Source organism: Platalea leucorodia (genome assembly GCF_965183815.1).
Source record: "Platalea leucorodia genome assembly, chromosome: 6".
NCBI classification, from domain to species: Eukaryota; Metazoa; Chordata; class Aves; order Pelecaniformes; family Threskiornithidae; genus Platalea; species Platalea leucorodia.
The window spans coordinates 45,822,331-45,847,917 of record NC_138828.1 but is presented as its reverse complement, the minus strand read 5'-3'; the positions used below and the strand labels follow the sequence as shown (position 1 = coordinate 45,847,917).

The following is a 25,587-nucleotide window of genomic DNA, read 5'->3' as shown; positions in this document are numbered from 1 at the left end:
AGTATATGACTTGTTTTTTCAGTTTAATTAGCATCTCTGAATATTGAGGAAATAAAATAATATCAGAAAAGTAATGCTCTTGACCATAGTGACCTGGGAGAACAATGTGAAAGGTATTCATTGTAAGTTGTATATCTCAGCAAGAGAATAATCATCCTCCCCATTCAGCTTCTGTTCAGCAATAAAGATTGATAAGCTGAATTTCACATTTCCACAAATAACATTCCTTTGTGGATTTTTCTGGGTTATTATGATAGTAAACTACAACCGTAAATGGTCTTCTTTTGTAGTAAAAGCTGATTAAAAATGAGCTGCACTGGCATACGTTACAAATAAAACCACATTATTTGTCTCTGGTGACTGTCAAGTCTAATATCCTTCAAAAAAAGGTTTCAGCTGTGATTTGTAGTTTTGCTACCCAAAAGTCTAGGGAGCAGTCTTTCTCAATGTCAGTTGACTGCAATCTGCAGCTTGTACACATAAGACACTGATGTTTTGACCGGTTGTTTTGAGTCCAGAATAAAAGTCTGGATTCAAAAGTTATTTTAGTAGAATTCTTCTTTATTCATTATGGTAGAGAAGCCCAGACAGTATTTAGCCTAAGGCCTCCAGCATACTTAAGACAGGCCTTCCAGCAGTAAAGCACACTGTCTCGCTTCGCATGGAGAAGTCCCCAGATGGGACTGTGGAGATGTTCCTCTCTCTGTCTCCATCCTCTAACAGAGCCACGTCTGCCTAAGAGCCAAGGATCTGTCTTTTTTAGATACATTTCAGAGGGCTGCAGAATGCTGTATCTGCCAACAGCAGTAACATTTGGGTGTGGTGCTTCATTTGGGGTACATACATAGGTGTAGCTAACAAGGCTCCAAAGTCTTAATCTCACAAGATATGAAATAATCTAAGCACACAGCTGTGAACATGGTTAGTTCCATTAACACTAGTGGATTTGCTAGCCATTTCATATTATCCCTAAAGCTGGTAACATTCGCTATCAGCAGCTGTAGCAATCATAAACACCTTGTACAGATAGCAGCAGTTCTGCTCCAGAGCTACAGCCCTTTACAGATACAAAACCTTTGTCAATTAATTTGAAGTTACCAAAGTACCGTGTAATAGATGCTGAAGGTAACAATTCCTTTGATGAGAGCGTCTGGATGGACAACTTTGCAAAAATGGGATGAGTACTTAAGAACCGTAACCATTACTCTATGTTAGTTATTAGAAAAACAAATCCTTTCCCTCTCAATAAGCATCTAAAATTAGCTCATTATCTATCAACAAATGAAGAGGTTCTGGCAAGACTCAAAGGCAAAAGGCCTTTCAGCTTTTATATGCCCAAAACTATTTCTGGCAGGTAAAGCAAGAGGAAGAACACCACTGTGAGACGAACTGTGACTAAACGGATAAGGGTGATTCAGCTTATATTGCAGTACTTTGGCTTCCAGAAAGTTTTTGGCAAAAATCCCTCATCAGAAGCTCTTAGGAAACTAAATTGTCTATGCATACTTAAAGTTCAGAAACGAATGGTAGCATACGCAGTCACTTGCCACGATGCTGGGAGGTTGCTGTTCTTGCAGGGCATCTGGGCTGTGATCTGACAGTGATAGGGACCCAGAAGGAGTTTGCAAACCAAAGATTTGCTTTGTCAATCCACAATTACATGACCTCATTCAAGATGATGCAGTCAGTACAGGTGATTACAGTTCTGGAGCCTATGCTGAACTGCTAACCGACTTCCATTTGAGCATGGGGCTGAAATCACAGCGTAGTTGAGGTTGGAAGGCACCTCTGGAGACCATCTAGTCCAACTCCCCTGCTCAAGCAGGGTCAGCTATAGCAGGTTGCTGAGGACTGTATTAAGCTGGGTTTTTAATATCTCTAAGGAATTCTCCACAGCCTCTGTGGGTACTGTGACCTTCCTCACAGGTAAAAAAGTTCTTTAGATTTTAAAATGGAACCAGCTGGTGCCCGTTGCCTCTTGTCCTTGTCACTGGACACCACTGAGAAGAGCCTGGCTCCATCTTTGTTACCCAATCCCCACCGGGTAATTTTAGATAGATAGATAGAGAGATAAGATCTCCTCTGGGTCTTCCTTTCTCCAGGCTAAAGAGTCCCAGCTCTCCCAGACTCTCTTCGTACAATAGATGCTCCAGTCCCTTAATCACCTTTGTGGCCCTTCACTCGATGAACTCCAGTTTGTCCACATCTCTTTCATATTAGGTCACACACACCTGGATCCAGCACTCCAGGTGTGTCTCACCAGTGGAGAGCAGAGGGGAAGGATCACCTCCCTCAGCTTGCTGGCAACACTCCTCCTAATGCAGGGCAGGATACTGTTGGCCGCCTTTGCTGCAAGGGTCCATTGATGGCTCATGTTCAACTTGGTGCCCACCAGGACCCTCAGGTCCTACTCTTTAAAGCTGCATTCCAACTAGTTTGTCCCCAGCCTATCCTAGTGCGTGGCGCCATTCTTCCCCAGGTGCATTTGCTTTTGTTGAACATCATGGTGTTCCTGACAGCCTGTTTCTCTAGACCCTTTGAGTGGCAGCCTAACCATTAGGTGCATGGTCTCCTCCCTCTGCTCCTGCTTCTTTTGCAAGCTTCTTGAGGTTGCCACCACTTCCTCACTCAATTGTGGGTTGCCATCTCTCTCACCTGTTGTTCCTTGTTTAAAGCTCTCCTCACCAGGTTGGCCAGCCTGTTGGCAAAGATGCTTTTGCCCCACGCAGTCATACTTGATACTTTCCAGGTCTCTGCTGGTTATATCGTTAGTGACCACATGGATGAGCAGCAGGGGTAACAGGCTGAGGGCTGGATGAGCCTTTACAATCTCTCTGCCACACCCCACAGCTGAGCACCCAGCAAGCAGCCTTGTGTAGGGTCAGAGCTACCCTGTCACAGGAAAAAGGCAGAGGCGCGCTCAAGGACTTCAAAAGTCAGTATAGCATCTGTAATGTTTTTAGTGGTGATGATTAAGGAAAACTCAGACAGACTTTATAATTAACATACGTTGGGGTTTTTTGTTTGGCTTTTTCATTTTTTTTTTTTTAACTACAGAGAAATTAGCACAGGTGATAGAGGCAAAGGTATGTCGGTTTTCTATCAGATTCCTGGCACCAACCAACTTCAACAGCTGCAGAACGCTCCACACCCTCAAGGCCAGGTGCCTTTAAGTATCAATAGCTAATTCCTAGCAAAGCAGTAAAAAACAAACAAACAAAACCCCATAACATTCTGAATCGACAAAGAATCAGACCAGGCATGGATTTCTAGGCATCAGACAACCAGTATCTGCGATGGCTGGTAACTGGGAACAGTTTCCCTATTTAGAGTAATTTTTCCATGATACATTCAGATTCATTCGCCAGCCTGAGACACCAGACTTTATACATACACACCTACAACATTAACTCATTTGGCCTGTCTGGAATTGATAGTTCATAGCATCAGCAGGTTCTGAATATATTGCATCCTCTCTGCCTTCATAGAAAAGCAGCAACAGCCTGAGCATGCCAATGGGCCATTGATCTGAGGAAATACACTAAAAGATGCCTTTGATTAGCCCAGTGCTTTGTGTTGCATATTTTAACCAAGCACAGATTGCAGCCTGCAGAAAAAAACTGAGAAAACTAGGAGCAAAACCAGGAAGGCAAAAATCAGAGAGAGAGGAAACAGAGGGGCTCTGGGACGCCACAGAGAACAGCCGCTGGAAGGAAAGCAGCACCCAACAATAAAGGCAAGACACAGAAGAAGTGTTGCATGAACAAGAACTACTGTACTCCCAGCTTCTTCAGAACAAAGAATGAACAGTCTTCCAGAAAACTCAGATGAATCCCCCAGGCAAATGCAGGTACAAGGTATAAAGCAAATGATCAGATGCAGGAATTGCGAAGGCAATTGTAGAGTATTTGACAGCACAAACATTTTCTAAAAACAATAATCAACAGAACAAAGGACACAAAAATAAAATTACACAAAGTAAAAGCACGAAAAACTGTTTTCAAATACTTTTTCTGACTGACATTATAGATGTTGAGTGATGGAAAACATGACCTGAGGGGTGCAATGCAAGTTACATTTGTTTTACACATGTGAATATTTGCAAAATGAGCATAGAATATTTTTATCTTTGCTTAAAAATCCACTGTGCTGAAGATTGACTCCAAGGCACCCTACCCACTGTGATCCTATAACAAATGATGACAGCAGTTAACGTCTTAGCTGTGCTGGCACTGTCATTACTACTGGCATTAAGTCTCCGAGGTCTTTATGCATCCCTACAATACTTACATTCCTTTACAGTCTTCAAGTACGGGTTTTAGACTGCATCATCTGCCAAAATCGGGTCCTGAGGTTCCTTATAGATCTCCTCATATAAACTCTACGTATTAATGAGCTGGCTGACTCATAGGTTAAGTGGTATCTTTTAAGAAGATTTAATGTGAGTGGAGAAGCATCGATATTTCTCACTGTCAGCCTGCAAAGAGCTGAGTGCTGATATCAAGGATACAATAAGATGCAAAGTGATTTTTGTTTGCAGAAAAAAGCTAAACCTGCGTGGCTCACATTAAAAATGCAAAGCACATTTAGAATGCTGAGTACTTAAAAAAAAAGAAATGAAAAAGTGAGATTATTTTCCCAGGGCACATTGCACAAATTTAGTCTAAAGTAATGCTATATGTCAGAGGCAGCCATGCTTTTGCAGCCGAATTTCAGTGTTGCCTTTTCTTTCTTCTTTCTTCCCCTACCAGGGGCCATTCTCCTTTGAAAACTACTTCTCTCCTATGGATTGCTGCTGCTACCTTGTCACCACCCCCTCCTGCCTCCATCTGCCACTGCCTCCTCGTGGGCCATCACTTCTTGCTGGCTCCAACAGCTCCAGCCTGGGGAGGCGGGGGGAAAAGCCAAAGCAGCTCTACTTTGCATCTTACCTCTAATATTGCCATACCTCTTCAGACAGGAACAGGGATACGTATACATCTCAAAAAGGGTCTCTAAATATAAGGAGCTGAACACGATTCATGATTACCATCTCTACACAGATGAAGGAGGGTGAAAAAGCAAGATTTCCTTACGGTTCTCCTGCAGCTCCCAGATGCCATGGTGGGGAACAAAAAGCCTCTGCGATTTTCAATACCCCTCTGTCACAGCTGGCACCCCGCCAGCCTGCGCCAGACACCGGCTGCCGAGTCCGCTGGGGACACGGTGCTGGAGCAAAAAGGCAGAAGGAAACCGAAAATAAAGACAGGGCCACCAGGGCTGGAGACAGGGAGGGAGACAGGGTCAGTATAGAAACAGATATTCAGGGCAATGGGTTAGCAGCAAAGTAGAGAAAGGGGAAAGGAGGTAAGATCTGGAAATACTGCTTTGCACTTCGCTTTCTCCCATCGCCGGCTCCCCTGCCCTTCAATGCATTTTCCTATAAACTACCTTGCTTTTCACACCTCAGAGCTGTTCCTACAGCAGCCTTCTATCTCCTATTGGGTTGCATTTCCCTGCTGAAATTCCCTAAAACTTTTGCTTCCTCCAAATCCCAGTTTGCTTCCCAGTCTGTAGTCTGAAGCAGCATCATGAGGGAGAAAATTTCCTCCCATTCCTGAATGTTTTCAGTGACTGAAAACATCATACATGGAGCTATGGAGGGAGAGGATAAAAACCCCAAAAAACAGCAAAACACCAGCTTTGTTAGAACTGTCTTTTCTCAAAATGCAGCAGGACATTTCCTGAAGAAAACTATTCCTCAAACACTTCACTTTATAAACAAAACTATCAGTTCACTGGACTGCTGTCCAAATGGGGGTCTCCCACGGAGAAAATGTGTTCTGGAAACACAGATAATCCCTTGAAAACACAAGAGAACTTAAATGGGCAGCAAGAAAATAATCCTAATACACTTTTATTACACCTTCTGGCAAAAACCTCAAGTTATTTGTACCAAAATTTATTTACAATTAACTAAAAAGGCACCCAAATTCAGAGCATCAGCACAATATGCTCTCATTCCCTCCTCTGAGTTTTATCCCTGCTTATGGCCAGTCCCCTGCCGCCGTACATCCACACCAGGCTCACAGCCTCCTCCTGCAGCAGAGTGCTGCCCTGGAACACTGCGTACTCCCAGAGGCATTAGGATAATCTCGTTTAAGGCATGGACTGCCGCAGCCATGATCCACACCAGAAAAGAATTTGTGTAGAAAAGCAGAGCCAGTGCCACACATTTTGTCACCCTGAAAAAGGCAAGGATGTCCTGTTTTGACAGCAGCTGCCTGCAGCTACCTCCTCCTTGCCTTTCAAGTTGCTATGCCCATAACAGCAGTGGCAAAAAATGTCCTGCATATATGAATTAGAGGTGGAGGTACAACCATACATCCTGCTTTCTGCTGTCCCTGCTGCCCTTCCGCAGCAGACAGGGGGAATACCTTGCTGGATGGGACCACCATGAGTCAGTAGGCTCAGTTTCAAGAGGTTTGCTTCTAAGCATCTATGCCCTTTGCCTACTCACCTTGCTGAGGCAGCAGAAGATGGGACATGGACTTCTTACATAGGCCCTAGTTCACTTACGGCATATGATAAATCAAACTGCACAAGCACCAAGACATCAAATTGTAAATTGAGGCAGCTGAGCAGAGGCACCTTTTTGTACTCATAACAAACCTCTGTACTGGAAGCAGCCCAACAGATAGAGAAAACCAAACTCTTAGAAGGCAACAACAGAATCAAAGCAATGCAGACTAGAGAGTGTAAAAATTTCAGCTCAACAGCTAAGGTGCAATCGTACTTCTCTATCCACATCACAAAATAGATCCAGAATGGCCATAATAGAATGAGGGCCAAATTTCACCAGAAATGAGGACATGTGCTTCACCCCCAAGACTATTTTCTCATTAATATATAATGCTTCAATCCTACTTAAGAACCTCGTTATGTGTTTTTGTCATACCAGATCATTTGATTAGCTATATTAGTCTAAAGTAACTTCCCCTGAAATACTGTGAAGTTCAGTGTAATGCTCTACCTCTTGATTAAATGTTTGGTCAGTAAGGAACTCAATGCATGGCATCTTTGAGTATGCTGTACTAGCAGTCTGGTTAAAGTAATTATAGGGTTTTTTAGTTATCTCAGTTTAAAAAAAACTGAAAGAAACCCAAAGCCAGGAATCAAAGTACTGCATGAGATTGTTGGCGAGGTCTGTTCTTCCCACCCAATGCAAAATGAGGCATCCGTCCAGCAACGACGTTCTTCTGCCGGTGCAATCCCGGTAGCCCACTCCTTCCCGCTCCCCCCAGCTTGCTCATGCTCCACAGCAAGACACAGTTATTCCATGGTGTGTTTCCTCCTCCCCTGTTCTGCATGTTGTGCTTTGCTCTCTGAGGAGACACCTTCTCATCGAGTCCTGGATGAACTAATAGTTTCCTGCTGGAAAGGATATGTTCATTTTTTTTCCCCTCGTCTAGGTTGGCAGTGAGTGAAAGAGGTAGTTCTTGAAGCCCATCCTCTGGCCCCTCGCTGGAGAAGGGAGCGCGTCAGTCACAAGCTGAAGTCAGGACAAACAAAGGGCTGTTTGTACAGCATCTCCCATCAGCCCTCCCTCTTCTCATCCCCGCTAGCTCTTGCTCTCTCTGAGTACATCTGAAAAGATACAGCTGCCAAGAAAGTGAAAGGGAGCGAAGCAGAAGAGAAAGGTATGTCTTGCTCCTGAAATTATCCCTGTGCACTTGTTCTGCTGATGCTAGTTACAGAGTACAGGATTAGAAATAGATATGGGAACATGCAGGAGAAGATTTGGGAGATGCAGATACATTGTAGGCAAAAGATGCTATTCAAGACAGATGCACGGATATGATCCAGCTAAAGATAATTCTTTCACTATCTTGCTCTTCTTCAAAGTTCGATGCTACATATTAACATCTGAAGTCATTAAACATACTATATTGCGTTCCAGTACTCAATACTATTGCAAAATTGGTGACTATGGAGAGAGGTGTGTCCGCAATGAATTGCTGTCTTTAAGAAAACTAAATGGGTTTTAATGAGAACTCAATTTCTGGAAAGAATCATGGTATTGATGGTAATTACAAAGCAGTAATGCACTGCATTCATCCTCAGTGGACTAGCTGTTGTCCTTACAATGCACCAACTGTTCAAGCAAAATAGATTTGAAGGATTTTTTTTTTTAATGGAAAAAATTTCTTCACAATAATATCAGTTATGCAGCTCTTGTGTAATGATTTCTTAGGAATGCACTAATAAACCTAACTATTATGCACTAACACACCTCAACATTAAATGTTTAGCTCAGCATTTTACAGGTGTTTCTGAAATGGAAACTTGACAAACAAATAAACAATAAAAGACATTTTATTTTGAATAGGTATTTTTAGCCCTTGGACTCAATGCACATTAAGAAGCAAATATATATTAAATTTGCTTCCCTTGAAGTGCAACTTGTTAACCCAGCACATGCCACTGGACAGCTGGGAAAAGATCATACACCAAAAGTGTACCGATTAATGTATTCCTTGTTTTCAACACTAGGCAACAGGACATGCAGATCACTTAATAACTCTGAAGGGTATATTTAATAGTTGATAGACCAAATTGTAAATATTTATCTTTTCCCAGACATGCAGGATCTCTAGAGGTGCTGAAATACACATTTTGTGCCATTTCTCACTTTTCCTTATTTCTCTCCCCTATTTCTAACACCTGAGCTCCTACTAATACCATGTGACCTTTAAAGGGCATCACTTCTCATGAAATATTACCCTGTTGTTCTTGGCCAAGGAAGCTGAAACGTGGGGTTTTCTCTTTGGTCTTCTCTGACTACCTCTGCATCTAGCAGACTCAAAGACTATTTGGTGCCAAATTGCCTGGCAGGATAATTCAAGCATTCTCAGCTGAACGAGGGGGATAGCACTGATTCCTGACTCACCATGCATATTCCTAAACTAACCATTTTCCTTTACACAAAACTCCAAATTATTTCAAAGCACTTGTTATCCCAGCTGCACTTGTCCTCAAACTTTACTTACACTGTGTCAAAGTAACCAAAGTAATTCATTTAAAAGAACTTATGCAAATGCAGGGAGCTCATTGTAAATATTTTTAGATGGCTTTACTCCTGCTAGAATTTGAAACAATATAATCTTGATAGAGCAACCTGGTCAGGCTTAGCATGATTGGCATTGCTGCTTTTTCAGAAGGTTTTTTAAAATAACGAAGTGTAAGAGGGTGATTGCTGGCAATGAGTCTTTGAGTCACCTTAGTGATTGGATTTGTTCATCACATTTCCCTGATGTGTTTCATCAGAAAAGACTGTTTCTGTGGTATGCAAAAGCAGATAAGGTCTTTGACATGTATTTTGAAATAAATATGCACGTAGTAGCTTCTGTTCTTTACCTAGGCAATCAATCAGTGACATTCCATCATCTGTGCAACCGTATTCAGGAAAAGAAGTTGCAGCAGTTTGTCAGAAAAAGAAGCTGCATCTGAAAGGTCTGCTGAGTTTATCAGCATCGATCCTGTGCAGGGCGCTGATGAAACACTTCAGGTCCTTGGCAGTCTTTCATCTGCAAATAGGGACCTTTCTCTCACAGGAAAGGAATAACCTTTTGAAGAGAGGCCTTTTGACTAAAAGTTTCCTTTTGGTTATGATCTGCAAAAAAAACCAGAGGAAATATTTAAGCAGAAATAAAATTGTAATAAAATAAATGCAACGTTTTTTCTGAATAATACCAATGCTGAGCATTGGTAAGATGCATAACTGACCTGGTAGCTCTCCAGCGCATTGACTTTGCTAATACTCATTTCGGCAGTTATCCATATAAGCCCTCTCGACGATGCACTACAGCAATATCCTGTTCTATTCCAAGGCAAGTAGTGAGTTACCTTAAACTGTAGGTTGTGATTTTTGAATCCAGCAATTTGACAGTCTACAGAAAATCTGCCCGTTTTCAGGACAGAATGAGTTCCTGTGAATGTTGAGCAGACAGGCAGCTGGCAACAGATTCAAGTCAGCATTCCAGCTGAACTCCAGGTAAGGAAAGACCACCCAAATTATTAGGAATAAAGAAAATGTACCCAAGGGCAAGATATGATGAATGCCTCATCCTCAGGGGAAGAGCTCACAGAATAATTCAATCACAGGAAACAAAGGCATAAAACCCTTGCTTCCTAAATTTCTCTTTCATGGAAATTTCCTTCCATTAAATTCTTAAATAATTAAGCTCAATTATTTGAGCAGAAGAATGTTAAATTGTACTCCTTGACATTGGCATTTATCAAGGTATAGTATAAACAAACTTGTTCTCTTCAAGCATTAGTCTTCTCTGAGCAGAACCCTCATAACTGCAGTGTTTATACTCCTACAAAATAAAACCATTATTATAATAATACAGATTCTTTACTCAAGTCTAAAAAACAACATCAGGCAAAGTTAGAACAATGTTTACTTTATTTGAAAAGTAGTTTTGAGGTCTAAAACTAATAAAGACAGTATGTTATTCAATACTGCACTCTAAGGTAATTAAAAAATAGATCCCCAAGGCTCCATTACTAGTAGTTTATAGGAGTCTCCTACTCAAAAGTTCACATACAAGTTCATGGAAACTAAAAGGAATCATTCAATGAATTTTGCTTCTATGACAGAAGTTTAAAAATACACAAGAGCTTATTTTCACTTCAGTCATGTTCTTTAATATATTGGCCAATTTTTAGTATTTTATTTGGCTACTGGTGTTCAAAAAACAAGTTTGCCCAAAATCTTATGGAAAAAATATAATCAAAGAGCATCAAGGTGTAGTATTTTATCCCTAATATGAATCCAAATTCCCAGATTTTCTTAGCTGGTCTCTCTGGTGTGTCATTCATTGGCTGAAGAAATGGAAGATCAGCAAGATAGCTACCGTGGTGATGTAACTACCCAGGAAAAATTACTACAAAATACAGTAAATGTATTCACTTAATAGCTTATTATTGTTGTTTGTATTTTCAAAGGTGACCTCAAGAGTTTCACAAAATAACCCAAGAGGGACTATTGTCTTAGTGACTTTTACTGCTGGCATGCCTTATTTTTTTTCTTATCTAGATAACAGCTCTGCCATCTTAACTTGGCATTTGGCAGTCTTTGATCAGATGTTGCTTTATTCCCAGTTATTTTTGGGTTAGTCTAGAGCACTCTATTCTGCAGCCCCACAAGAAAGACTAGAACCAGGCCACAATGCTGTAGTGTCAGGGGATTGACTCCGAAGCGCCAACAGGGTGAAGGGCAGCAAAGCCTTCCTTGAGGCTAACACAAGTACAGCGAGGAGCAGGCAGGGAGAGCTCGCCGGGAAGAGCTGACCATTCCTTTCGGTTAGTTTTCAGAGCAGAATTCCTACTTAAATTCATTAAGGTATCAGACCCCTTTCATTCAAGCATGAGGAAAGGTAAAAAACCCACTGTCCCTCCTAATACCAATAAAGTTTAGGTTGAAGCATTGTTCAAAATGCTAATTTAAAAGTGAATGCAAGTTCAAGAGCCTTATCCAAAGCTTTGTGGCACAGTCCCTGTCTGTGCAAAGCAGCACAGAATAGAAGAGCCGGTGTTAAACAAGCTCATGCAGATGATGGAAAGCCTAGTCACCAACAGCAGAGTTTTGCGAGGGATAATTTATCCCAAATTTTAAAAAGCAGCATCAATTAAACCATAATGACCTCCTGTAGCAAGACTCAGCTAAGCAATTTGCAGTACTAAAAAAAAAAGAAATTGAAAAAGAGAAAATTCTCAACAATGCTGAATCATACCAGAGCCCGCAGTGTAGGAATCACAGAGACCACCGTCCAGAACAGCACTGCAGAGAGTTCAGCCTCCTCTGCTGTTTAATGCTTCAGTTTCTCGAGCAGTCCATGAGAGCGGATTCAATCAGCAGACAGTTTTTCCACAACTTTTATGGGGAAAGATACTATTAATTTTATGTGAGTGATTCTTGTTTCGACAGGGAAAATGGCCAGGAAGGCAGGGAAACACACCCAGACATTTTCCCCTGGTTTGGTAGCAATCAATACATTCGCTTACACCACCGAGAGAACACAGCCAGCTCAAAGCAATTTTCTCAAGGTGAGAGGCCAAAGAAACAACAAAATTGCCAGCAGCAGAAGCCTCAATTCCCGATGAAAGGATTCCCCAGGTTGTACAGAAAGTAATGAATACCAATTCTGCTGCAATATTATTTACCTCCTAGGAGAAAACACCCTCCAGCACAGAGGCTCAAACCTCCAAAAGTTCACAGGAAAGAAAAGAAAAAAGCAAGCCAGAAAGCAGACTGGGGAGAGAAATCTGTTCAACAGCTATACCTGTGTCACGTACCTCATTTCTCTTTAGCACCCTGCTGCAGCAAGCTTCGCAAAAATGAAGATGGTCTCGGCGCTGCTTCTGCTGAGCGCCCTCCTGGGTACCCCCGCGGTGCCTTCCCGGCGTCCCTCTTGTTACAAGAGGGCCCTCAAAGACCACGACTGTCACAACATCCCCGACGGCACAGAGGACCTTCGACAAATTGATGATGGTCTGCAAGACCACTTTTGGGAAGGGAAGGGCTGCGAGGTGATCTGTTACTGCAACTGGAATGAATTGCTCTGCTGCCCAAAGTAAGGCCATGCTCATTTCATACACACGTGTACAGTTCCATATCACCACCCATTGTATTTCCATCATTTTACAGTTTCCACTGCAGTAATAAGCTATCATTTTCAAGAAATGCATCACTTCAGATGATTTGAAATCACAATAAGATATAGCCAATTACCTGATATGCTGCCAGTTTTCAGTTTTTGTTTTTCAGGGGCTCACCTAGGACTTGCTTAGCATATTTTGTAAATCTGCACATCCTATTATAGGGGACTTTAGCATTAAAATCACCCAACTTTTGACTGCTCTGTTTGATCTAAACTAAGTATGAGAACTACATCAAATCCCTATTCACAGCACTTTGCAATGAAGATGTTTTCAGGACCATAAACAAAACCATTTGATTTCTGTTCCACAGTAAAGAACCATATTGCTATTCTAAGGCATATGCACATACGCCAGTTGAATAAATGATTCTGTAAAGACAGCTGTTTGAAGTAGGAAAGCACACAGGGTGCAACAGAGGTTCACAAATGCCTGCAAGGGAGGGAAAAGATTTAGCCCAAGAACATGAACACTTCTCTGGCTCGCTGGCACTGCGGACAAAGCTGAATGGTGAAGTTCTCACTGAATGTGGGTTTTTAGCTGCTGTTTTACAGAAAGAACATATATCGCAACAAAATTAGTATTGAGTTAATAAACACCACCAGCCCATACTGGTTTGAACTAATAAAATGTATTAAGAGGTACTATTTCATTCAGCTTTCCAGCAGCATCTTTTCTTCAGGAAATTTAGATTAAAAATATCAACACTTCAAAACTTACTAATACTTACCTAAGTATTAGTAATATAATGCGATGGCATTATATAGGCAAGCAAAAATGACTTTTTGCATGTGCTCCTCTTATCACCCAAGGTTCTCAAGTCCCCTAAAACCCAATAAAAGGCAACTTTGCAGCACTCCTGTAGGGGACTAGATTTGAACCAAGCGGGAACAACTTCTAAAGCTAGAAACCTCACATTCAAACTGAGAGCAGGGCTTAAATAAGTTCTCTGTATTTCACTCTCCCTAAAACCAGATATGTTGTCCTCACCCTGAAGCACACTGAGTTTCCAGCTTCAACCTCTGAGCTTTGAGCAGCCTAAGAAAGCCTCTTCCTTTGATACAAATACATAAGGAGGTCTTCCTTCAACCATCTTGAGGTACTGAAGACCTACTTTGCAGGTCTGCTCTCAGGACAAATTGCACTAAACAGTATGCATGCACGTGCGGAAGCTCTTTATTTTTCTAAAATTATGTATTTGGTAAGTTCACTTTCTCAAAGCTAAAATACCAGGGGAGTCCTGGCGCTCTGGTCAGCCAATGAAAGGTTTGCCATCACTTCCAAACCAGGCCAGCAGAGGTAGAAATACAGTATCTTCACACAGACCTGCAGTTGCATTTGCATTGCTGGAAGGGCATCCCACAAACACACCAATTCCATATATATCCCACCAAAAGCTAAAAAAATCCCCACAACTGGAAATGAATGTCATGGTAAAGCTCTGATAAAGCAATAATCTAATTATTCAAATATCTGGTAATATCTTTCAGGGATATTTTCTTCGGACCAAAGATATCTTTTGTGATTCCCTGCAACAGTCAATGATGCCCATCAAGTCTGCTGGTGAAGACAACAGGCATCATTCTACAATCATGCAATAATGCTTTCAAGGGGAAAAACAAAACCCCCACCAACAAAAAAACCTTCCTAACCACAAGACAGTGCCTCTTTTCACACTGTAGAAAAATTTTCTTTCTATGCCTTTTTGGAATCTCAAATATGTAAGAAGTTCTTCCTTTCAATTGTGGTAGCTGCCTTAATTTCTGTAACAGTGTAAAAGACTGTACAAGCTCTTAATGCATCCTAACAGGCATCCCCCAGTGAAAAGCCTAACTCGTGTTACTCAGCACAACATTCTCAACTAGTTTTGATGAGGAAACTCCAAGCTTAAGGCTTCATGTGGTTAAGAACATGACCCTCGTAGCAATCTACTGCAAGTGCAGCTTTCTATTGCTTTACTGCCACCACAGTTAATGTTGTTTTAAGCTGAAGCTACTCAGTACCTGGCACTTCTGCAGACAGCTTCCCATGTTCTATTTAGGCATCTTAAACAAAATACGTGCACATACGAAAGGCAAACCTTCACCATTCATAGTTGAAAATTCCACTGGGGGAAAAAAAAAAGTCAAAACTCACATTAATAGTACTGAAGCACACTTAGGTCTTAATTATGCCTAACTTGTCACCTGCATTAACTATGGAATCTGTAAAACCTTAAATTGTTTAGCCTTAACATTGAACTTTTAAAATAGTAGAACAGTTACAATAGTGTATATATATATTCAGAAAGATGTCTAAAGAGGATGGGGCTGATGCAAAGTCTGTTAAGGCAACATAAAAATCCACACTCAGGCAGCTTTTTTAATCAAGTCTTGTTTGAAATACAGTACCTCAGAATTAAGTTAAAATGCTGGCTTTTTATTTTCAGGCTAGCCCTGTAGGGAAATAGCTAGGGAAGTGAAGACAAAGAGGTATCAAAATATTAGAAGTAATCATCTTAATGTTTAAGAGGTAGTGAGATCTAGGCTGCAGATATACAGTCACCTCTCAACACGTGCCAATACCGATTACAGTGGAAGAGAAAAACAGCCAATAATTTATGTCCCTTTGTAAATTTAAGGAAAGCCACCTTACTGCCTGCAAGCCTGGCTTATTGCCTTACATATAAAAACTCCTTAGCTATCAAGTCAGTCACATGGAGAGTGTGTGGAACTGAAGTAAATATTTAGTAAATAGTAAATTTTAGTAAATATTTAGGTTTTTTCCACCTCATAAAGTGTACTGTTCATCTAATAACCTTACAATATTACACCATGAAAACTGCTACCACCAGTTTACCAGACTTATTTCACATGAAGTACGAAATACCACAATGACTGTTTTTCTTCCTCTGTTAGTAAACGAGGGTTGGCTAGTGGGGGAGGGAGGTGATTATACATAGCTAATAATAAATGTTCCAAGTAAATCTGTGTGTACTATTTTTGCCACATAATTTTTAGGCTACTGACTGTTAAACAAACAGTTTGTGTCACCAGGCTTTTTAAGCCTGGTTTGTGTAATTATTCCTGAGTCATTTGGGCTTCCTACCAAATCATCAGTTAAGGGTAAAAAAAACCCCATAAATCTGGCAAGCCACAGTCAAAATATCCAAAGTCAGTGCTCTGCTAAGAAAACATATGGTATCTGCTCTAGCGCAGAGTCCTCTATAAGCTTCTAGCAGTAATAAGGGCATGTAACTTCTGTTGGTTCTGCCATCTAGTTTCTGCATGAATCATGTTGCATATGCCTGGCATTCACAGCTTTCCGAAGCAGCAGTAGCAAAAATCTTAAGGCAGATGCAAATCTGGGTAGTGAAGTTAGTAGGTGGTTTCCAGTTACTTTCCTTCCACCACTCCTGGCTAAGGAAAATCCATAATTCACTGGAGAAAAGTTTTGCACCTTTCCACATGTAGCAGGACAAGGTCACTTCGGCTACTACTTTAAGACTGACTTCCCATAAAAACTTGCTTTTGTTTCTCTCCCCGCTCTCCCTCTCTCCCAAAGCTGCTTCTACAGGTCCCGCCAGGCCTAGGCGAGGACATTCACCCCTGCCACGCACTCAGAGAAAAAGCCTTTCTCCTTCAGATGTTCCACCCATGGCCAGGTTCCCTGGCTCTTTCTCCAGCTAGTACTTTGAAGATGACGAGCTCAATTTGTGCAAAGGATATTCAGCAAACAACTTTACAGTCACTGTAGTGAAATGAGCACTACAACATCTCTTCAAAGGAATACCAATTTTAGCTGCTACTAGCTGGATATCACTAACCCTCTTGAACTTAGGCCAACACTGCAGAGCTTTATTGTGGAAATACATAAGACACTGCAAGTGAAAGAAATCAGGCCACTGAGAGCTACTGGGAAGGCAGCCAGTTTGAAGTTAGGGCTTATCATCATTCAGTTCTATGTGAATGTCATGGGTCAAAAAAGCAAAATGGAGCATCTTAGTTGCAGAGATGCCAGCAAAGTAGTAGTTTTCAAAAACTCACAAGATTAACATTGAGCAGATTAGACCACAGAAATACTGCTTTCTCATTTTTCCCAAATTCAGAAAAAGCTTTTAAACATCTGATAAGGTTAAGAGTTGCAACAAATGCTAACTGAACAGGCTGAAGCTCTGTCTTCCTCTGCTTTAAGATGAGAACCCTTCTCCCTCCGCCTTTTCTTTAACCTATGTACACAGCTTAAAGCAGAAAGAAATTGTATTCCATATACCACACATTTAGACGGGCACAATAGTTAAATGACAATACAAGAAGTCATTTATAATATTGTCTTCAACATCAGAATTTACTAAGATATTCAATTAAAAGCAAAAGTTACCATAAGTTTTGGTTTTAGTTTTTTTTTTTTAAACAGGCCTGAGCTAATGCATGCAATGAAAAAGCAGCAGTATGCCTATTAGAAGATACCATATTGACCCAGCACAGACTCTGTCTTCCATTCTCCAATTAAGTTCTTAGCCGCATTCTATGTAGATGAACGGAAAAGTCAGCAGCTAAAGGATTTCTTACCAAGTGGAAGGATTTCTCAGCACGGTAAGCTGCAGCAGTCTTTTCATCCGTACTTATAGCTTTGAAATTTGAGAGCTGCATTTTTTTCCATTTTAATACAGGAGCGGGAAGGCCTCAGTGCTTGGAAGCACATATCCCAGCAATGACAAGATGAATAAACAAATCAGAAAAGCCCCCATCAATTCTTGTTTCCAAAGGGGAAGAAGAAAATGTTATTCAGCCATTTCTGCCCAGCTAACAACTGGAACTGTCATTTAAAGCCTTTTACCTTAGGAAAAATAACCTATTGCCAAGTCTGCTACAGCTTTTTTTTAAGGCATTGCATCATGAGAACCTGAAGTACATTCATAAATATGTCCTTGGGAAACTTTAATTGAAAAATATTTTAATATTATTACATAATTAGTCAAAGCTTAACTATTAGGTACAAGTAACTCACTAAATAAGTTACAGACACACCCACTTGAGCAACAATATCAGTGATATTTATTTAAAATACTTTTGCTGAGGAAATTTGTTTTGTAAGAGATGGTTTTCAAACAAATCAGCAAGGTTATGAAAAATAAAACAGAGACAAACTCTCTGGGGAGAAAAAAGTTACAAAGAAAGCTTTTGCATATCAACAAAAACCCTCAGTCTTTTGATGAGCAGCCTGAGTCTCAGTCCCAACCTTTTCCATCTAATGAACCCCACTATCCATCTTTAGATCTGGTTTGTTCTTGTCGTTCTTCACCGAGTAGATGAAATATGTTAAGGTGTCCTTTTCATTCACTGGAATTGTCCTAAAATGGCAGCCAATTATCTATAAAGGAAGAATGCAAGAAAATTAAATAACCACTCTTACATGCAGAAACCGAAGATTCAGATTTAAATCAACTACATTAAAGTTTAAAAAATTGATCAAGAAGCTTAAAAAAAAAAAAAGGAAAAGCTCAGAAGTGTTCAACAGTCATAAAAAAAGTAAACAGGAAACATTTAACTGAGAACTATGAACTAATATACCAGATTATACCCTATTTCCAAAGTAAAAAGCCCATAAAGTTTTCAGGGAAAAAAAAAAAACACACAAGAGTTCTCAAAACAAGCATGGGAGTATCATTACATCTGTATAGTTAAAACTTGACTATAAAGCAAGTAATGACTATAGAATATCAACAGAGCTACAGCACAGAAATGAGAGGCTACTGCTTATCACTCAGGTCGGGGGAGAGCATGTGTCTGTATCAAGTCATGTATAGAAACATCTAAAACAATATAAGAATCTTTGAGAATTACAATTAAACATTCAGCTCTTCAAAACAGAGCTATCAATGAAAATCCACCATGCTGTAACCGCTAAAATATTACAATCTCTAAACAGCTCTCGAATCACTTTTGTCATTCCAGAAGTCTTTCCCTTCATCAAAATGAGCACCAGCTTTAAAAGAAAGCACTCAAAATATTATACCTACCTAAGACTATTCTCTGGCTTTTTGGTAGATTAAAATTAGCAAGAGGAAGTGAGAAAAATGAGACTGCTCATTTAACTACCACAGGGTACAAGTATGTTTAGCATAATGAGCAAGTTAGAAAGCTTTCTACACCCCACCCCCAAAAAATTCACAGAGAAACAGTTTGACAGAGTCCTTTAAAGTAGACTTCTAAGTAACAGCTAGAGGAGTGTCTGTTGCACATTAGGCCAGGTTACAAGGAATCACACGCACTGTAAACTAAGGAAATTCTGCAGCTGTGGCTCACAATTACCTGCAGGTCAACCAAAGCACATGGCAGAAGCTTTGCCTATTCACATCAAGCAGTGTAAGAAGCATAAGCTACCGCAAATATCTCATGAGATGTACCTAAAGCAGACCCTTAGAAATGCTAGTTTTGCAGAGCAAATACTGCTTGTGCTTTTTCAAATCACAGTCCTGCTAATTCAAGAGCTAGCTGTACCTCAGCTCACATCTAAGAAAATAGAAGACTTATTTTAAATTCTTACTCATAGTGGCAGCAGCACTATTCTTTTATAGCTCAGCCTTGAGATCTCCCACACATTTAAGGACCTTGCCTTTAATCCACACAGATTAAGGGAGAGAACAACAAAATGTCTGCACCAAAGTACAACTGAGTGTATCACTGCACAAAAGTGAAACAACAGTTGCTGTATCTGCCTGTTAAGACAGGATCACCAGTTCTCCCATGTATTTACATCAGCACGCTGTAACTGCGTCTTTGCAGCGCAGAAGGATTCCTTTAAAATTACACTCACATGCAGCAAAGATGCTTGCATGTGAGCCGTACTCACACACAGCTTCAGCACTTTTAGAAATATTGATAAAAAACTAATTTCATAAAGTTCAATTTTTCTGATGACAGATTCCAGTGGTTTCAATTAACATAATTATCAATAGAAGCCTGTTTTTCACATTTCCATACTGTACATACACAGAAACACCTATGTTTGTATTACCTAGCTTTTTAAAGCAAAGTCTGAACCTTGCTAGAGCTTCACAGCCACCTCTCAGTTTCTAGTTCTTTTCAGCAGGACACTTAGGGTGAAGGTGTGACTGATGCACAGGCTATAAATCCATGATTCTATGATATTCAGGGACACGCAGATCATCCTACTGTTCCAGTGCAACACTTTGTGTTTTTAAGCAGCACACACTCCTTTCGGAACTTGAGTCCCTCCTCTGGAAGGAACTTTTACTTTTGATTTACTTGGCTCAGGAGCTGTGGCCAATGAAGGAAGCTAGATAAGCAGTTCTCTTTTGTTCTTCTAAAACCCAGATTACATATCCTCTTTATGCAAGGATCACATTGTATAGAAAAACACATGCCATAGCAAGTTACATTTTCTATTATGGAACAAACACTCATACGTACTTCAACAAGCTGTGCTTTGTTAAGTCCCGGTCTGGTCTGTAGCTTGAAGTGTCTTTTGTACCTTCGAAGTGTGTTTACTTGTAACTGATATAAATCAACCTAGAAGAAAAGGGGGAGGAGGGGAGGAAAACAATCTAATGTAACTGAAAAGGATTCAGTCATTAAGAGTTCACCTCTCAAAAACATTTTGGAGTCTCAAAGATACATAAGCATAAATCATCAGCTCAGCAGATCTCATTTTCACAAAAAGCAAACCCCACCCCGCACCTTCCAGCGGAAAGGAAAACATCCCAGCTTGGTTTAAGAGGATTTTATCGTTACCACGCATGGCTCTGCCTCCCTTTAGCTGTGGACGATATTTGGAACTCATTATTCTACTTTAATCAGTTCTGGGTTTTTGGTTTGTTCCCCAGTTCAAGCATGATAACACAAAGCCCAGTAACAACTTTCACATAACATCTATGAAAATGCTGATTCAAAGGAGGCCCCTACATTGTGATTTTGACCATCAAATTTTACACAAGTTACATGCAAGACATAGCACATCTGCACCATAAGATAGCAGATATTAGAATCAAGAAAACGTTTAGAGCACAAAGTTTTCTTGGCTTGAGGTGAGAGAAAACAGCTGCTCTTGCTCTCCAAACATGTCCCTGCTACATAAGCACAATGCAGGAGTTATGTGTATGGGCATAGTTGTCCAAAACTATTTTTCAGCGCGAGTTGACAGTTGAGAGAATTGCACAAGGTCCTCTTAGGGATACAAATACACAACGTTAACCCAGTACTCCCTCAGTTTTGAATCCCATGAGCTCTGATCAACAGTCACTTCTCCCAGCAACAGCTTACCCTCCCACCCTCCCTGACAACACAAGAGAGCTTAATCTGATGACTGAGTGGGAAAGCAAGCTGAGAAAGCAGGCTGAATAAGAAATTCTGCTACATCGGTTGCAATTACAGCAGCGTTCTCCAAACTCACTGCATTACAGATTGGTTAAGGCATTCACTTCTGCTTTAAATTCATTTAGTGGCCTCAACTATAGAATATTTAAAGAACAACGGTGCTACTGCATACTTGGTAACCCGGCCAGACTTCATGTGATGCCGCCTTGCAGGATAGAGGCTGGGCATCCTTTGGTATTCTAAAGTTTACACAGCACAAATTCCACTTCCCAAGTCACAGCGGGGAACCAACACACTAGAGCATCACGCAGAGTAGCAGCAGCAGCTTTCCACTGAGCCCCAGAAGCTAACAGTACTACAGAAGCTTCTTCCCCTCCTGTAGGAATCACTTTAACAGGTAATGATGATCATGACTGAGATGGAAACAGGAGGGTCTCACAAGTCTTCAGAACAATGGTATTTTTTTTTTCCTTAGTAAACTGGACAGCAATTGAAAATAAAGAAGGTCAAGGGCCAACAGGCATTTAAGGCATACAGTAATCACATGGGATGAACATACTGCCGTTGTCCAAACAGCCAGCTGAAGCTTCTCAAAAATACTTCCCAGACAGTTTTCTTTCCTGCAGTAGTACCGTTAAAAAAAAGCTTGCGTTCTTGTTCTAGAGATATCCATTGGTTGTGACGTGTTTTACAATTCTTGCATGAAAAAATAAAACAGGCTTGCAGGAGAGCTGTGATTACCACTGTGCCAGAGAGCTACCCGAAGTCACACAGAACCTTAGCTTTAGACAGAACTTTCGAAAAAGCAATCCCACATATTTAACAGACAAACAACACAGCCCAACGTCAAACTACCCCCAGTCCCCTAAAATCCTCTTAGCCAGAGCCACGTGCTTTTAGGCAAGGATTCTTGCACAAAGTTTCGTCACTTACGCTGCTGATATCTGCAGATGCTGACCATAAGGATGCCATTAAATTAACGCTTACAGAGCAATTTCTGAAGAATGCTTTAAAAAAATCCCTCTTAGCAGGGACCAGGTAGGCATGACAGCCTCTGCTCAAAATGAACATGCTGAAGAGCACCTGCTAAGCCAGGCTGTAGCAGAAACAATACAGAGCACACGTAGGAAAAAGAACCTTAGGTGCAGTCTCTCTGACTATACTATGCGAGAGGTTTGAAAGCTGCAGTTCACTTTTATAATAGGTGAGGTTTCCCTGGTCTGCAGTGGCAAAAACAGGTTGGAAAAGCATCGTCCTTCTCCACTCCTTTCTAGCACAGCTCTCCAAACATCTCTTCCTCCAACAAGGGGTAAAAACAAAGAGCTACCATCATCAAACTTTCCTAGTTAGACTAAGGCGATGGAATAACTGCAAGGGCCATCTGCAACACATTTAGCACAGAAGGAAAGGATTGGAAGGATGGGGCAGTGAAGCATTTGTATCTCAAGCCCTATGTGCAATTCTCTTCAAGTTGTTAACTCCTGCAGAAGACAGAGTTTGCTGATACGTGGCAAAGCACCACTCTGGAGAGGAAGCACTAAGCAGGAAAAAGTTGAAAATAGCAATTTTCTGAGAGAACTAGCAGACACTTAAAAATAATCTAGAGAATCTTGTTCATTCTACTCTGCACAATTAATGCAGAAAATACACCACAAGATTCAGTGAGATTTTGTTATATTAAGAATCGAGTGCATCAGGAGCCTTCCCCTTCCTGCATGCCCCAGAACAAGGAGAGCTGCAAGGGTGGAACAGTGGTATCCGTGCACACTCGGTAGTCATTACAAACACGCTTAACACAACAATTAAAAAACCCCAACTATTTAGCTACCTCTGGAGTGTCGATGTCTTGCACTGGTGAGTCACCATCATCATCGCTGCCTTTCCTCTTCCTTCTGTTTCTCACACTCTGAATTAAGTTTTTGTGGAAGTCACAAATATACAGATGTCTTGCCTAAAAGAATAATACTGCGTCTGTCAATCAAATCCACGTAAGTATCTCCCAGACTTACGATACTAATGCATGTACAGTGACATCCCTCCATCAACCACAGTCGCACTAACTGAGTTCAGGAAGCTTTCCTACCGGATTCTTCTACACAAGGAATGTGTTATGCTACAGATCACTGCCACCGGCTCGGCCCGGAGGACACCGAGTGCTGCAACCGACTGATGCCCTAGTACCAGGCTGCAGAGACAGACGAGTGCAACCCTCCCTCCGGCCGCGCATCGCAACGCGGGGATCGGGAAGCAAACAAACAAAAACCAAGCTTCCAGTTGTTCTTTGGAGGAGAAAAAGCCGGCTCTCGTTTCCCACGGGCTCTCATTTCCCATCTATGTCCCCCCCTCCTTGTTTTACTTCCACTACCTAGGCGAGGTCAAGCAACACGCTTCTTTTTCTTTTTTTTTTTTTTTAAGTTTCCCTTTGTACGGACCCGCACGCTTTGGGAAAACTCTTCGGCGCGTACCAACCCTGATTTTCAGAGCTGCGTGCCATCGCGGCAATGAAAGCACGGCGCTGCCTTCGCCTGCGGGGCGAGCCGGGGGGCTGCGGGGGTCCCTCAGGGGGTCCCTCGGGGCGCACGGAGCTCCGGCCACGCCGCCCCCCGCCCCAGGGAACCCCCCCGGCGGTGGCGGGGAAGGGCAAGCACCCCTCCGAGAGGCCCGGGCCTCGCCCGCCGCAGAAAGGCGCCGGGCGGCCGCCCCCTCGGCGGCGGGGTCCGCTCGCCGGCCGGCCGCGCTGATGGCTGCCGCGCGGCGGCTGCAGCGGCGCGCGGGGACGTGCGACACTGCAACGCGAGGCGGAGCAGCCGAGCGCTGCCCGCGCCAGAACAGACACAAACCAGCGCGCCCGCAGCCACGCAGGCTCCGCTCCGGGGAGGAGGAGCGCTTCCCGGCCACGCTTCTTCCCCCTGCGGCTACACCGCGGGGGCACGGACAGGCAGCCGGTGCCCCCGGCCCTCGGCGGGGCGGGAGGGGACCCCAGAAGCAGGCGGGAGGGGCGGGCGCTTCCCCCCCCCCCCCCCCGCAGAGGGCGAGCACTTTCAGGCCGTGCTCCGGCAGCGCCGGCCCAACTCCGCCGTGCTACGGAAAAAAGGGGGAAAGGGCAAACAACGCTTCCCCGCCGCCAAAAAAAAACCCCTAAACTTTATTAAAAGGCCCAAACCCACCAAGCCATCGCAGCAACCGGCCCGTGCGGAGCGGGGCTGCGGCCGGACCCGCCGGCGGCTTTTGTCTGCCCGCCCCGCCGGCGGCCGGGGTCCCGCCTGCCTCCCCCTCCGCTCCCCTCCCCTCCCCTCCGCGGACTTACGCTCTTGTCCAGCTCGATCTTCACCTTCTTCTGCGAGATGCTCTTCTGGATCCGCTTGCTGAAGCTGGCGTTGCCGGCGGCGCGGCCGCACCGCTCCCCCTCCTCCCGCAGGCAGCACAGCTGCCCGGCCCCGGGGCCGCCCGCACCCCCGGCGCCCGCCGAGCCCGCGGCGGCGGCGGCCGGAGCCAGCCCCGGCGGCGCCGGCGGCGGCGGCACCTCCACGGCGGAGCCCGCATTGCTCACCGCCGCGGCGGCGGCGGCGGGGTCCGCCCCGCGCGGGGTCACCTCCTCGGGGGCGAAGCCGTTCATGCCCGGCGCCACCTCCGCAGCCGGCGGGAAGCCCGGGGGAGGGCGGCGGGATCCCGCCCCGCACCAAACTTCCCCGGCGAGGCGCCGCGGCCCGGCGGGGCGCTCCCCCGCTCCCTGCCCGCCCGCCCGCCCGCCTCCCCTCAGCGGCGGCACCGGGACGCAAGCCCGCCCTCAAGGGCGGCCAGCCCGCACGCCACGGGAAGGGCTCTCCCCGCCGGCTGCCGCTGCCCGAGCCCCGAGGCTACCGGAGCGGCGGCGGCGCCCCGCGGGTCGCCCCACTTCCTCCTTCCCCCCCTGTCATGTGGAGACTCTTCAGCTGTTTCCTATGCAACAACAGCAACCTGCCCGCCGCCCCGCCCCGCCCCGCCGCGCCGCGCACGCCGGCTCCCCGCCGCGGGGCGCCACGGGAAATGCAGTTCCTCCCCCCGCCGCCCCCGCCGCCGCCGGCCCGGCGGCAGAACTACAGCTCCCGAGCTGCAGCGCGGCGGCGGCGGGAGCGCGGGCGGGGGGCTCGGCGTGCCGCTTTGCGGCGCCCGGGCCGGCGGTGCCGTCCCGCCGTGGCGGCGGCGAGGGGCCGCCCTGCGCGGCGCTCCCTGTCCCCCGCCGCCCGGAGGCCGGGCCCGCCACGCGGGAGCGGCGGCGGCGGCTCGGCCCACTTTTAAAAGGCCCCGTTCCCCCCTCCTCCGTCCTTCCCCCCTCGTCGCTCCTCCCCGGCGGCGCGGCCGTTGGGATTTGAACGGCGGCCGAGCGGCGGCGGCCGAGCCCGGCCCCGCCGGGGCGGAGGCGGGAAGGCGCGGGGAGGCCGGGCGGCCCCTGAGGGGAGCGCGGGGCGGGCGGGCTCTCCCGCCCCCGGGGGCAGAGATCGCGGCTGCCGCTCGCCCGTTCCCGGTCCTCGGGCTGCGCCCCGCGCCTCGGCGGTGATCCCCCCGCCCCGCTGCTTCCTCTAGC

At 44.1% G+C, this 25,587-nt stretch overlaps 2 protein-coding genes across 2 annotated transcripts; one reads left to right on the top strand and one right to left on the bottom strand.

Annotated features, from left to right (window-relative positions):
• Window positions 1–12,384: 12,384 nt before the first annotated feature.
• On the top strand, window positions 12,385–14,250 carry SCRG1 (stimulator of chondrogenesis 1; the record flags this gene model as incomplete). The annotated part of the gene is made up of 2 exons (XM_082314754.1): window positions 12,385–12,620; window positions 14,196–14,250. 2 exons carry the CDS (start codon window positions 12,385–12,387, stop codon window positions 14,248–14,250), a joined length of 291 nt encoding a protein of 96 aa, XP_082170880.1.
• Window positions 14,251–17,439: 3,189 nt separating this feature from the next.
• On the bottom strand, window positions 17,440–24,934 carry SAP30 (Sin3A associated protein 30). Its single transcript, XM_082314784.1, has 4 exons — window positions 24,331–24,934; window positions 22,852–22,974; window positions 20,121–20,219; window positions 17,440–18,057 (listed from the first exon to the last, which is right to left on the bottom strand). The coding sequence occupies exons 1-4, from the start codon at window positions 24,637–24,639 to the stop codon at window positions 17,935–17,937; spliced, it is 654 nt and encodes a 217-aa protein (XP_082170910.1). The 5' UTR covers window positions 24,640–24,934; the 3' UTR covers window positions 17,440–17,934.
• Window positions 24,935–25,587: the final 653 nt, after the last annotated feature.

What these genes read in the sequence shown, in the direction of transcription:
- SAP30 (XM_082314784.1), bottom strand. Translation starts at nt 24,639, where the DNA reads ATGAACGGCTTCGCCCCCGAGGAGGTGACCCCGCGCGGGGCGGACCCC. An exon ending in AAGACATCGACACTCCAGAG is followed by an intron (nt 20,220 to 22,851) that starts GTAGCTAAATAG and finishes CTTTTCTTCTAG; the next exon opens with GTTGATTTATATCAGTTACA. An exon ending in ACAAAGCACAGCTTGTTGAA is followed by an intron (nt 18,058 to 20,120) that starts GTACGTATGAGT and finishes CTTCCTTTATAG; the next exon opens with ATAATTGGCTGCCATTTTAG.